Source organism: Chiloscyllium punctatum, chromosome 25 (assembly GCF_047496795.1).
Source record: "Chiloscyllium punctatum isolate Juve2018m chromosome 25, sChiPun1.3, whole genome shotgun sequence".
NCBI lineage: Eukaryota > Metazoa > Chordata > Chondrichthyes > Orectolobiformes > Hemiscylliidae > Chiloscyllium > Chiloscyllium punctatum.
This window is the reverse complement of record NC_092763.1, coordinates 50,142,614-50,156,954: the sequence shown is the minus strand read 5'-3', so window position 1 is coordinate 50,156,954 and position 14,341 is coordinate 50,142,614. Positions and strand designations below refer to the sequence as shown.

At 40.2% G+C, this 14,341-nt stretch overlaps 1 protein-coding gene across 2 annotated transcripts in view; it reads right to left on the bottom strand.

Moving 5' to 3' along the window:
• The window catches only part of LOC140495937 (V-set and immunoglobulin domain-containing protein 4-like), a 47,365-nt gene that overhangs the window by 22,541 nt on the left and 10,483 nt on the right, over positions 1 to 14,341 (bottom strand). For both annotated transcript variants that reach the window (XM_072595258.1, XM_072595257.1), the window contains exons 2-3: positions 2,065 to 2,421; positions 151 to 207 (exon numbers count right to left, since the gene is read on the bottom strand). In XM_072595258.1, coding sequence (XP_072451359.1) covers positions 151 to 207; positions 2,065 to 2,421 — 414 coding nt within the window. The remainder of the gene's footprint in view (positions 1 to 150; positions 208 to 2,064; positions 2,422 to 14,341) is intronic.

Sequence of the window (14,341 nt, the reverse complement as noted above, 5' to 3'; positions counted from 1 at the left end):
CTCTCTTGCCTTCATTTTTCATCCAAATCTGTGCTTCAAGTTAATAATATTAATCTGTCCTTTCTAAAAGGAACAAAATTGTAATAATGAATTTTGAAAAACAGAATCACAATACAGAGGCCTACAGAAATATAAGAGTAACAATCTTACCACATGCAGAAGTAACCACAGGGGACAAACTAGCCGGAGGTCTAGTTGAAGGTAAAGCTGGGGAAAGTAATTAAAATGTTACAGAAAAGTTTTATCTTCACATGAAATAAGACATCCAAAGTGTGAAGATATGTAAAGACTAATTCAGAAATACCAAGGCATTAAAACACAACTCTGTAATGGCATATTTGAAGTTACCAGTAATTCCAACACATGAGAGTAGAAATTTAGTGTGGCGATTATCAGTGAATTAATATACTTATGTGCTGGCACTGAACTCTGTTACTATCTTAGCGAAAAAACAACTGTGTAATAATTCCCTCTCTCTGAGAAAATGAATCATGGAGAAAAGTCACAAGTATTTTGCATTCATTCATTAAACAATCAGCTGTTGTGTTCTGCCATTATTACTTGCAGTGTAACTGGAACCAATATACTAGAAGAAACTTTATGACTGTGTGCAGCATACTCAAGTTACAAGGTTAATTATTGTCTCAAAATAAATATCAGCACCAAGGTTTACAATGAATGCTGATGGGGGTGTATCTGCAAAATCAGTTCTGAACAGAACTGGTTGATCCTAGTCACTTGTAGCTATTCAGTCTTTTGAGAGAATACAATCATGTTAAACAAACTGGTTAAAGTTGGCCACAATCAAGTCATTTTTGGTATATTAGTTCCTCTGCCCCCATTCTGTTAGCTCAGTGTTTAGCACTGCTGCCTCACAGCACCAGGGGACCTGGGTTCCATCCTCAGGCAACTGTCTACATAGAGTTTGTATATTCTCCCCATGTCTGCGTGGGTTTCCTCTGGGTTGTCTGCTTTCCTCCCACAGTCCAAAGATGTGCAGGTTAATTAGATTGGCCATGGGAAATGCAGGGTTACAAGAATGGGGTGTGTCTGGGTGGGTTGCTCTTTGGAGGGTCAGTGTGGACTCAAACAGCCTGCTTCCACACTCTAGTTTTGCTCTTTTCCTGTGCCTACTTCTGTTCCCTATTTCTGCTTAAATGCTGTTAGTCTCTAGCATTTTCTAGTTTTGACAAGTTATTGGCTAAGATTTCCTCAGAGCTTGAGACTGACTGGCAGCAGTGATAAAATGGTGGTGAAAATCTGTGAGAGGGAACCCCCATGAGTTCCCACTGCCACCTGCGATGGTGTCAACAGAAGCATGGTCACCTATGGTAGATAGCCAATTAATTTGTCTATTATTGGATATTTGATCAGACTGCCAGCATTTAAACATTCCCTTGCCATTTGGAGTGTCCCCAAACTGCATTAAACCAACCTCCCAGCACCTTTTTGAGGAAGGAGCAAGGGGAAAGAGGGCTTAGGTTTCCTGAGTGTTTAAACTCCGAAAGGGGTGCCCTGGCAACAATGGCAATAATAAAAGCACCAAAGGGTTCACCCCTCTAAGTGCCAAGGCCTGCTTGCCTCTCGCTCACAAAATGAATTCCACTTATCAGTGACAGCACCTCAATAGAGACTGCCCTCTTTTGCTTGTGTCAGAGGTCAATTTGCAAATGATGTTATTTGTGACTTTTGCATTTCTGAATGTTGTTAAATTATTTGTGAAGAGTAGACAAGTGTATAAAGTCCAAAAAAGCTGCAGATATGATTATTTTTATTTGAATGGACATAGGACTTGACTTCAACTCACTCATTGAGGGAAACTTGTACTATAGCAATTCCAAATAAGACAAGGAAACTGCAAAACTTGTCTTAACCTAAATAATATGCAGCTTTACAAAAGGTAAAATTATTCATTGTGAAAATGTCATGGGAACTGCTGTGTATCTATGGAGAAAGAAGATAGTTCCATAAACTCAAATTCTGGCATGCTAGATCACAATCTTTCAGCAATTATTCTGATCCTTGTTGTAGTTAATCACAATCAACATCCAAAAGAAAACTTACCTCTTCGTACAATTAAATCGACATCTGCTCTTGTTTCAGTTTGATTTAATCCATGTTTAGTCTGCCATTTTACTTCACAAGTATAGGTTCCTCGATCACTGTATGCCAGATTTTTCAGAATAAGTGAAACATCACCAGATCCAGGACTACGCTTAATACTGATTCTGTCCCGATTGTTGAAACGAGGAATATAATAACCATTTATATCTCTTCGAATAATAATGCTGTATGTATTAAAATACCAAGTGACTTCTAACTCAACATACAAAGGCGATGGATGGTAGGTACAAGGTATGTTGACTGAATTCCTCAACCGCCCAGTCACCAGCTCAGGAGCAGTCAGAGTAAGTGAGTCAGCTGTAAAATAGATAAACAGGACATTAAATAATAGATTCCATGATCCACTAAGGAGCAAAATAAAGTCTGCAGGAATACTCAGTCAATAGTGCAGATTTTGCAGCTGCCATTTTGAGATCAACAAAGAATAAGATATTCTCAGTTAGTGAAATTGGAGTAAGCGAACAGAGTCGATACACAATATAGGAGTGAAGTTATTTTAAAATTACAGTTGTCTGGATTGCCATATTATTTGCTCTGTAACATGAGAAATTAGAATTCATACACTCTCTACAGTGTGGAAGACGGCCATTCAGCCCATTGAGTACACACCGACCCTCCGAACAGCATCCCACCCAAACCACTCCCCTGCCTCCCCCTTCCTCCCCCCCTCCCACCCACACCATAAAATCCCTGTCACCCATGGCTAATCCAACTAGCCTGCACATCCCTAGATACTATCGGCAATTTACTACGGCCAAACCACCTAACCTGCACATCTTTGGACTGTGGGAGAAACCAGAACACACTGACAAAATCCACAAGACACAGGGAGAACATGCTTCCAGTTGGCTAAAATTAGTGATTTTCAAACTTGAGCAAATTGGTAGCATCCACAATGTTAATTTGTTACATACAGATAAATCAAATGAAGTACTCAAATATGAACCCCTTTATGTCTGTGAATCCCAGTTTAAAAACCTGTTAGAGAAGAACTAATGTGCTCACAACACTACAGATATTCGATGAGTAAGGAATTTGTTTTTTGGTGTCCTGGGCATCTTTCCTCTTTCAACCAATATAGTCACGTAGTCACCTATTCCATTCTGCACAAGATGACTGTCGTGGTCATCTACTTACTTCTTGTTTCTAACGCAGTCATGCTAAATTGCATATAGTGGTTGAGAGAAGGTTCAAATAGATTACTGCTATGCAGAGGGATGGGCTGGTTACAACCAGCTTTGTGTTTGTGCACAAGCATGTACGACTGGGGAGAATGCACTCACAAGTAAACTTGCGCCTAATGTAAACAGAGCTGTAGAGATAAAAACTATCTAACTTTTTGTTGAAAGTAGTTTTGTGCAGGCTGATGTAAAGCAAAATTGATGCAAGATCATCATTTTTGACATTAAGGTTTGCTGATAAAATGTTATTGGAGAGACCAGGGCATTAGTGTACAATCTTGCTTTGGGTTCGAACTGCAGTATAAAAGCCAGAAATGTTTCTTACTAGTAGAAGTTGAGATGTTTGACTCGGGTTAGGTTAATGATAAAAAAAATTGTAAAATGAGTGAGACAAATTTTAATGTACATAAATTCTTATGCAGTATATAGCGATGAAGCACACAAAAGTGCTAAAAAAAAACTCATTGATGCAATTTTTTTTGTGTTGATAAAATCGCTTACTTCATGCTTTCTCTGCATGGCCTTCCTTTGTCATATTATTTACTTGAATCTTGGGTCTCAGATCGTTTTTGAACTAATTTGTTTTAAAACGTGCTGGTACAGTGATGGAACACTGTCTTTCACCTCTAAGGACTAACTTAGAATCTAGGAAATTGCTAACCTCTTTTTTTCCTTAACAACTTAGATGGGTAGTGCACAAAACCACAGCCCCAAATGTTAGCTACAGTAGAACATTACATGTATCAATGTGGATATCTCATCCTATTCAGAAGGCGCAATTACAATTTTATGTGCTAATACTTAAAATGACCTCTCACTTTTAAAAGACTATATGAAATAGCTTCCCACACATGAAGCGCAAGAAAGAATTATGAAGGGATATTTACCATCAAATACTCACTCAAGAAACTCAACATGATCCAGGTTGGGTCAGTACACTCTAGTTGCAGCATTTATAATTTAAGTGACACATTGCCTCAAAAAAAAACAATAAGTCCCTCATTTGTGACATCACTACCAAAGACTGAATAAAGAATATGCGAGTTTTGAAGGAATGCAGCTATCTGAGAATTGTAGAGCTGGTGGAGATTAGGGTCAAGCAGATGTAATGTTGTGGTGTGATTTGAAAATAAAGATGAGAAATTTAAAACCCAGGTGACACTTAACTAGGAGTCAATGTAGGTCACAGACCACAGGATGAGGTGTGAACAGGCTTTGGGCTTAGTGAGGATATGGGCCCATTTTTAAAGTTTTTTCTATGTTTAAAGTTTGGTAAAGGTGGAAGGCAGGAGACTGGCAAGAAATGGGCTGTAAAACCTAGTTTAGAAGTCATAAACGTATGAAGGGTTCCAACAGCAAACGAGGTGTGACAGGGATGGAGTCTGGTGGTGATACAGAGGTCAAAATTGTTGTAAGAGATGCATAAAGTTGACACAGTTTGCTGGTGGGATCATCTTTGGTAGATTAGCAGTCATCAACATTTTCTGTAATACTAGTCTATGGGTGCTTACTAGTCTTAGGTGGTGAATAATGGACTATTAATAAGCGTTTGGCAGAAGAGGTACCTACTTATGCAATCAACTATTTCTTGTTACTCAAAAGTGAAGTGACAGGTTCCATTCACTTAAGACAAGTTAACAATAGGTGAGAAAACATTGCTCTTTCCTAAGAAATAAATCTAGTTATCATTTTAAATGATTATAGATTGTAGAATGCAGAACTGACAGACTCCTCTCAAAACAAATTATTTATTTCTTGGTGGGTAGAGCTATTTCAAACCTTCAGTCAACCCTTTCAGGCCAAGTGCCTTAAATAACATCTCCTTTTCTTCCCCACCCAAACTCGACAGAAGTTCAATGTTCCAATCATGAATGCCTCAAATCAAACGAATAGAATTCCTTCCAAGATCATCAAGAAACTAGATCAAAGCAAATTACTGTGGATGCTGGAATCTGAAACCAAAAGAGAAAATGCTGGAAAATCTCAGCAGCTCTGGCAGCATCTGTAAGGAGAGAAAAGAGCTGACGTTTCAAGTCTAACTGACCCTTTGTCAATGCTAAAACAAAGCTACGACAAAGGCTCAGTTAGACTCAAAACGTCAGCTCTTTTCTCTCCTTACAGATGCTGCCAGACCTGCTGAGATTTTCCAGCATTTTCTCTTTGTGATCAAGAAACTAGAAATGTTTACTATATTGAAACAAGAACTGTAACTTGCGTAAAGTATATCCAATGAAACTGATTACTGCCAAGTTAAGCAGAAGCAAAAATAAATTATACGTATAGGTTTAACCATTATATAGATACTTAACACAATCAACTTTTCTAAGTTTCTCACTGAGTGGTAATAACCTTAGATTCTCCAAGCTGCTTTGCCTGGGCTTTCAGTAGGTCCTGAGATTGGTTGTATATGGGAGCATGAGTAGATCGTTCCAATCTGTTCTGCCATTTGATAAGATCATGGCTGTTCTGAATGTGGCCAGAACTCCCACTTTACACCCTGCCCACCACCACTACCCCCACCTTTAATTCGTTTATCTATCTATCTATCAGGAATATGTCCAATGCAGCTTTCAATAAATTTAAGGATTCTATGTCCATTGCTTTTTGGGGCAGAGAAATCCACAGACTAAAAACCCTCAGATGAAAATCTCTCATTTTGTTGTTTAAAAAAAAATCATTTGACATTAAACTTTGTTCCCAAGTTCCAGTCTCCCCCACAAAGGCAGATCATCTTGTGAGTGTTCACCTGATCAAGTCCCACTAACCTCTCCTTCTAAAATTTAATGGGCATCGGTACGACCTCTTCAACCTTGACATCTTCTTTCCTTTCAGATAAGGAGACCAAACTGTACACAGTACTCCAAATGTTGCTTCACAAAGAGGGGGAGAGAGTCTGGGTGGGATGATCTTCGGCAGTATGGTGGAGACCTGATGGTCAAAATGGCCTCTGCTCACTGTAGGGATCCTATGGTCCTATGAAATAAGGCTCTTCAAGCCTGCTCTATTCATTATGACTATTATGTCCAACTCAATAGCCTGTTCCCAGTCTTCCCCACATCCTTTGAACCCATTAGCCTCAAGTGCTACATTTAAATCCTTCTTGAAATCATAATGTTTTTGCCTCGACTGCTTTCTGTGGTAGGAAATTCACCTCTCTCGGGATGAAGAAGTTTTTCCTCATCTCAGTCCTAGATCACATTGCCTATATCCTTAAACTCTGATCCCTTGGTTCTAGAGTCCCTCATCACATAGGTCTTCCTTCCTGCGTCTACTCTGGCTGAACATCCTGTTAGAATTTTATATGTTTTTAAGTGATCCCTCCTCATTCTTCTGAACTCCAGCAAACATAATCCTGACCAATTCAAGCCCACCTTTTACATCAGTACTGTCAGCCCAGGAATCAGTCTGGTAAATCTTCGGGATATCCCCTTTCTAGCAACAACATCCTTCCACAGATAAGGAGACAGAAAAACGCATATAATAATCCACGTGTGGTCTCACCAAGGCTCTGTATAATTGCAGCAAGACATCCCTGTTTCTGCATTCAAACCAAGGAGGCCAGCATACCATTTGCTTTCTTTACCCCCTGTTGCAACTGCACACTTAACTTCCAAAGGATTGGTGTGAAGACACCCAGGTCTCATTGTACATTCCCCTCTGAATTTATGGCCATTCAGCTAATAAACCATCTTCCTGCCTTTTGCTCGCAAAGTGGATAACCTCACATTTATCCATATTATACCACATCTGCTAGGCATTTGCCCACTCACCCAGCTTGTTCAAATCACACAAGCATCTCTATATCATCTTCACAGCTCTATTCTTTGTTTCCTCATCTAAATCATGAGTATATTGTCAATACCCGATCTCTGCAGTACCCTACAAATGACTGACTGCCACCTAGGAAAAAAAATTATTCCTACTTTTTGTTTTTTTGTCTGCCAATCAATTTTCTATCCATTTTAATGCACTATCCCCAATCCCATATTCTCCAATTGTACATGCTAATCTCTTAAATGGGAATTTGTCAAAAGCATTCTGAACATCCAAATAAACCTCATATAAGTGAGGTCCTCCTCATTAACTCTACCAACTACATCTTCAAAGAATTCCAGTGTATTTGTCAAGAAGGATTTCCATTTCATAAATTCATATAACAAGCAGAGTTGATTAAGGGGAAGCAGTAAATGTAGTGTATTTGGATTTCAAGACGACATTCAGCATGGAGTCACATAAACGGTTAGTACAGAAGATAGAAACTTAGAGCATTGGTGGTAACATATCAACATGGATTGAGAATTGGTCAACATGAAGAAAACAGAACATCAGGATCAATGGGTCATTTTCAGGTTGGCAAGACATATTCTCTATATTAGTTTCCATGCCGGTCATGTCTGGAGTTTCATACCAGTGTTGTTGATACAGAGCATGCTGATTGAGTACAAATCTCTAACCCAGAAATCCAGAGTATTCATCGATGCTATGGGATGAATGAGGAAGATCTGTGAGAGCATGAGTAAGAACATGAGGATACTCTTCAACCAGTTAGGGATGGTGGGCAGAATGGAGGTGGAAGGCCTCGCCATCCTGAGAAGGGCTTCTGGAGGTTTGCATATGGTTCCTCCTCCAGCTTAAAATCATTCTTGCAATGGTCTTGAGGGAAATGAAAGCTTGGAATGAGAGGTTTCCCTTCCCACCACTCCAATTTTCTGTTGGTGCTGAGCTGATATTATCCTTGCAATAAACACAAACATTCCATTTATCTTCCTAATTACTTGGTGAACCTGTATTTTAATCTTTTGTGATTCAGAACACCTAGCATTCTCTGTAGCACAGAGTTGTAGTTTTATTTCATTTAAATAGTAGAGCGCTTTTCTATTCTTCCTGCCAAAATGGAGAAATTCACATCTACCCACATTATATTCCATCGAGCAAATTTCTTGCTCATTCAAAAGGCACAGAATGGATGAAGCATTTATTCTTGGTACTGATTTCTATGGTAAGACAGAGGTGGCATGAAAGAAGATTTTGAAGAAGGCTCCAAGTCGATAGGGAGATGGAGCCCTCAGTACATGGTCAACCAGGAGCAATCCAGTTGGGCTTGGCTGCATCAAATACACAATATCCAAGATGCATTGGCTATCTCCCTAAATCCCCTTCCTCCAAGAGTTACTCTTTGGTTGGCATTGGACTCTATATTGCAGGGCCTACGAGTTGAGGGTCAGTCTACTGGAGGCATTATTACTCAGCAGGTGTCTTCCGATTGGAATAACTCTACCCAATGTGGGTGGGCATGCAAAAGTGGCAGTCTCCACAACCTGGAGCTTACTTGAAGCTGAGAAACAGCAGAATATTAAGGATAACCAAGTGCCTGCTGACAGATTGTGACTACATAGGAGTGAAAACTTTCCCAAAAGTCCACATCTGCCTCACCTCTATTTCCCTCAATACACCAACAACTGAGTACAGAAGACAGCTTGAAGGATACAGTCATATCACTGATTTAGACAAACATACCATCATATGTACCTGTGCTGGATGAAAAGTATGAAGAATCAAAACTCTTCTGTATTTCTCTTTCACTTCATTCTCTTTGGCTACCATGTTGGTGTTTCACATTAGCAACATCGGCTGTAAAATTGCTACTGCAATTCTTTATTTCCTTCTCGTTGGTTATGCATAAACAACTATACTGGCAGTAAATTCTCTCAAAGAAAATAAAACTGTTGACTACCAACATATATCCATTTGTAGACACTCTTACCGCTTCTTCACACTTTATTGTTTTATCCAGCTTGGTTTGATCAGTAAATTTAGCTCCTATTCATTTGATCCATTCATCCAAGCCACAGATATATTTGATAAATAACTGAGGACCTAGCATAATTAACTTAGGTCCTCCACTCATTGTGCTTACCAACCCAAAAATGACCCATTTATCCCTATACTCTGCTTCCTTTCAGCAACGATGGCAGATGGGATATACTATGGATTAGTGGGAGGTTATTGGTAGGAGGGACAGAGGTGCAGAGTACTTCAACAGATTTGGAACGGTTGACATCTAAAGGGACCTTTATTAGAACACTCACTGATTTTTCATTATCTCTATTTTATTCTTTATCAATTTTGGTTTGGACCTGTGAACTGAGAATTGTGAGCGGAGAATGGTCTTTGGACTATGGGCAGCAACTTGTGTTAAAAAAGGGAGAGAGGACAAAAAAGATGTTTTTTTTGGTTTGTAAAATCAGGCCTTGAAATTAATTGTAGATTGAAACTTGAACAAAAGGATTCTATAGACGCTTTGACACATGAGAAAGCAGTATGCATACTCAGATAGTAAACATTTGGCATTAACAAGGTCAGCACCTGGGAACTGGTTAAAGCAAGTCTGGGAGAGAACATATTCTCAAGCAGGTGGCAGATATTGAATGGTAATTGGGACCTCATGGGTAGACACAGTCTGACTGACAGGGTTAGGACAAGAGTTTTGGACTGGGATTCAGAATGTGCTTTTTGTGAGAAGGCTATGTGAACTGTCAATGCTACAGCATGTAGATTTGAAAAATCCCTCCCTAACCTCCATTATCAGTTATTGGAAGTTCAGAGAATAAAGACTAAGTATTACTGACTTCCTGAGTGAGCTGAAGTCAGCCAAGGAACAATCATATATGTCTGTAGAATATCAAGTCAGAAAAACCACCAGTAATCTGCCCAACTTTGTTATTTTCTTTTAATTATCCCTCAACTCTTTTTTTTGCCTGTCTGCATTTTACGTGAGTGGGACTGAAAACAAAGATTTAAATCACAGACCTAATTAGATTACTTCTGTGTTTAATTTTGCTCTGCTAAAGTACTATTAATAAATTGTTACGTCTTTTGTTTAGACTACAGACCCAGTGTCTTGAATTGATTATTCAGAGTCTGGAATGGTTTTTCAAAAAGTCTGAAGAGGAACCACTGTGGTCAATTGAGGGTCTTTGAAGGGTTTAATTTTACTGCATTGTCAATATAGAGGTCGAAAGATTTATTCCATTTGGCTGTCTGGCTCCATGTCATAACATCTGGGGTCCTTGTTCATAAGTTCATGACAGCTAACAGCAAGTACAGCTAGCAATTCAGGTGGTAAATGGTTTGGTGGCCACGAACAGAAGACATGATTTGGAGATGCCGGTGTTGGACTGGGGTGTACAAAGTTAAAAATCACACAACACCACATTCTCCAGTGTTTTAAATGCATGGCTGAGGAGCTGGCATATGGGAGAAGGATTCACATTTTTGGATCATTGGAATCTCTTTTGGGGTAGAAGTGACCTGTACAAGGAGGACAGATTGCACCTAAATTGGAAGAGGACTAATATACTGGCAGGGAAATTTGCAAGAACTGTTTGGAAGGATTTAAACTAGTAAGGTGGGGTGGGGGGCAGTGGGACCCAGGGAGATAGTGAGGAAAGAGATCGATCTGAGACGGGTACAGCTGAGAACAGAAGTGAGTCAAACAGTCAGGGCAGGCAGGGACAAGGTAGGATTAATAAATTGAACTGCATTTCTTTCAATGCAAGAGGCCTAACAGGGAAGGCAGATGAACTCAGTGCATGGTTAGGAACATGGGACTGGGATATCATAGCAATTACAGAAACATGGCTCAGGGATGGGCAGGACTTGCAGCTTAATGTTCCAGGATACAGATGCTACAGGAAGGATAGAAAGGAAGGCAAGATATTGGGGGAGTGGCATTTTTGATAAGGGATAGCATTACAGCTGTGCTGAGGGAAGTTATTTGGGTGGAACTGAGAAATAAGAAAGGGATGATCACCTTATTGGGATTGTATTATAGACCCCCTAATAGTCAGAGGGAAATTGAGAAACAAACTTGTAAGGTGATCTCAGCTATCTGTAAGAATAATAGGGTGGTTATGGTAGGGATTTTAACTTTCCAAACATAGACTGACACTGCCATAGTGTTAAAGGTTTAGATAAAGAGGAATTTCTTAAGTGCGTACAAGACAATTTTCTGATTCAGTACGTGGATGTACCTACTAGAGAATGTGCAAAATTTGACCTACTCTTGGGAAAGAAGGCAGGGCAGGTGACTGAGGTGTCAGTGGGGGAACACTTTGGGGCCAGTGACCTTAATTCTATTCGTTTTAAAACAACAATGGAAAAGGTTAGACCAGATCTAAAAGTTGAAGTTATAAATTGGAGAAAGGCCAATTTTGATGGTATTAGGCAAGAATTTTCCAAAGCTGATTGGAGGCAGATGTTCACAGGTAAAGGGACGGCTGGAACAAGGGAAGTCTTCAGAAATGAGATAACAAGAATCCAGAGAAAGTATATTCCTGTCAGGGTGAAAGGGAAGGCTGGTAGGTGTAGGGAATGCTGGATGACTAAAGAAATTGAGGGCTTGGTTAAGAAAAAGAAGGAAGCATATGTCAGGTATAGACACGATAGATTGAGTGAATCCTTAGAAGAGTATAAAGTAAGTAGGAGTATACTTAAGAGGGAAATCAGGAGGGCAAAACGGGGACAAGAGATAGCTTTGGCAAATAGAATTAAGAAGAATCCAAAGGGTTTTTATAAATACATTAAGGACAAAAGGATAACTAGGGAGAGAATAGGGCCCCTCAAAGATCAGCAAGGCAGCCTTTGTGTGGAGCCACAGAAAATGGGGGAGATACTAAACGAGTATTTTGCATCAGTATTTACTGTGGAAAAGGGTATGGAAGATATAGATTGTAGGGAAATAGATGGTGACATCTTGCAAAATGTCCAGATTACAGAGGAGGAAGTGCTGGATGTCTTGAAATGGTTAAAGGTGGATAAATCCCCAGGACCTGATCAGGTGTACCCGAGAACTCTGTGGGAAGCTAGAGAAGTGATTGCTGAGTTATTTGTATCATCGATAGTCACAGGTGAGGTGCCAGAAAGTTGGCAAACTTGGTGCCATTGATTAAGAAGGGCGGTAAAGACAAGCCAGGGAACTATAGACCGGTGAACTATCTGACCTCAGTGGTGGGCAAGTTGTTGGAGGGAATCCTGAGGGACAGGATGTACATGTATTTGGAAAGGCAAGGACTGATTAGGGATAGTCAACATGGGCATGGGAAATCATGTCTCACAAACTTGATTTTAGATTTTTGAAGAAGTAACCAACAAGATTGATGATGGCAGAGCAGTAGATGTGATCTATCTGGACTTCCGTAAGGCGTTCAACAAGGTTCCCCATGGGAGACTGAGTAGCAAGGTTAGATCTCATGGAATAAAGGGAGAACTAGCCATTTGGATACAGAACTGGCTCAAAGGTAGAAGACAGAGGGTGTTGGTGGAGGGTTGTTTTTCAGACTGGAGGCCTATGACCAGTGGAGTGTCACAAGGATCGGTGCTGGGTCCTCTACTTTTTGTCATTTACATAAATGATTTGGATGCGAACATAAGAGGTACAGTTAGTAAGTTTGCAGATGACACCAAAATTGGAGGTGTAGTGGACAGCGAAGAGGGTTACCTCAGATTACAACAGAGTCTGAACCAAATGGGCAAATGGGCTGAGAAGTGGCAGATGGAATTTAATTCAGTTAAATGCGAGTTGCTACATTTTGGAAAAGCAAATCTTAGCAGGACTTATACACTTAATGGTAAGGTCCTAGGGAGTGTTGCTGAACAAAGAGACCTTGGAGTGCAGGTTCATAGTTCCTTGAAAGTGGAGTTGCAGGTAGATAGGATAGTGAAGAAGGCGTTTGGTATGCTTTCCTTTATTGGTCAGAGTATTGTGTACAGGAGTTGGGAGTTCATGTTGTGGCTGTACAGGACATTGATTAGGCCAATGTTGAAATATTGCGTGCAATTCTGGTCCCCTTCCTATCGGAAAGATGTTGTGAAACTTGAAAGGATTCAGAAAAGATTTACAAGGATGTTGCCAGGGTTGGAGGATTTGAGCTATAGGGAGAGGCTGAACAGGCTGGGGCTGTTTTCCCTGGAGCGTCGGAGGCTGAGGGATGATCTTATGGAGGTTTACAAAATTATGAGGGGCATGGATAAGATAAATAGACAAAGTCTTTTGCCTGAGGGCATAGGTTTAGGGTGAGAGGGGAAAGATATAAAGAGACCTAAGGGGCAACGTTTTCACGCAGAGGGGGTACGTGTATGAAATGAGCTGCCAGAGGATGTGGTGGAGGCTGGTACAAATGCAACATTTAAGATCCATTTGGATGAGTATATGAATAGGAAGGGTTTGGAGGGATATGGCCGGGTACTGGCAGGTGGGTCTAGATTGGGTAGGGATATCTGGTCAGCATGGACGGGTTGGACCAAAGGGTCTGTTTCCATGCTGTACATCTCAATGACTCTGTGACCAGGTTATAGTCCAACAGGTCTTATTGTAAGCACACCAGCTTTCGGGGCGCCACTCCTTTATCAGGTGGTTGTGAACAGAAGATGATTTAATTCGAGGTGTAAAGATACCTCAATTCATTTGTCCAGAACCTTAATGAGACAGAATCCAGGATCACCCACAGTTTTGGTCCCTCTTCCTCAGGAAGTATATTAAGGGAGTCTGATAAAGGGAAAGGAGCGCTGGTATGGCTGGACTGTTCTTTGAGGTGAGATTAAGGAGACAGGGCATGATTTTTCTGGAGTTTAAAAGAATGAGAGGTGAATGTTGAAACTTCTAAAATTCTTAAATGGTTTAAAGATAGATACAGCAAGGACGTTTCCTCTGGCTGGTGGATCTAGAACAAGGAGGGACAGCTTCATAAGAAGGGGAAAGCCATTTAGGACAGAGATGAAGATGAATTTCTTCAAAGCAGATTTTTGGAGCCTTCTAACCCAGAGGGCTGTGAAAGCTCAGCCATTGAGGATCTTCAAGACAATCAATAGATTTCTAAACACTAATGGAATCAAGGGATATTGGGATAGCTCGAGTAAACAAGATTAAAATGGATGATCAGCCATAATCTAGAATGGCACAATGGGCTTAAGGGACTGAATGGCCTACTCCTGTTTCATTTTTCTAGTTCTAAAAAGATTATTACTTTTCACAAAAT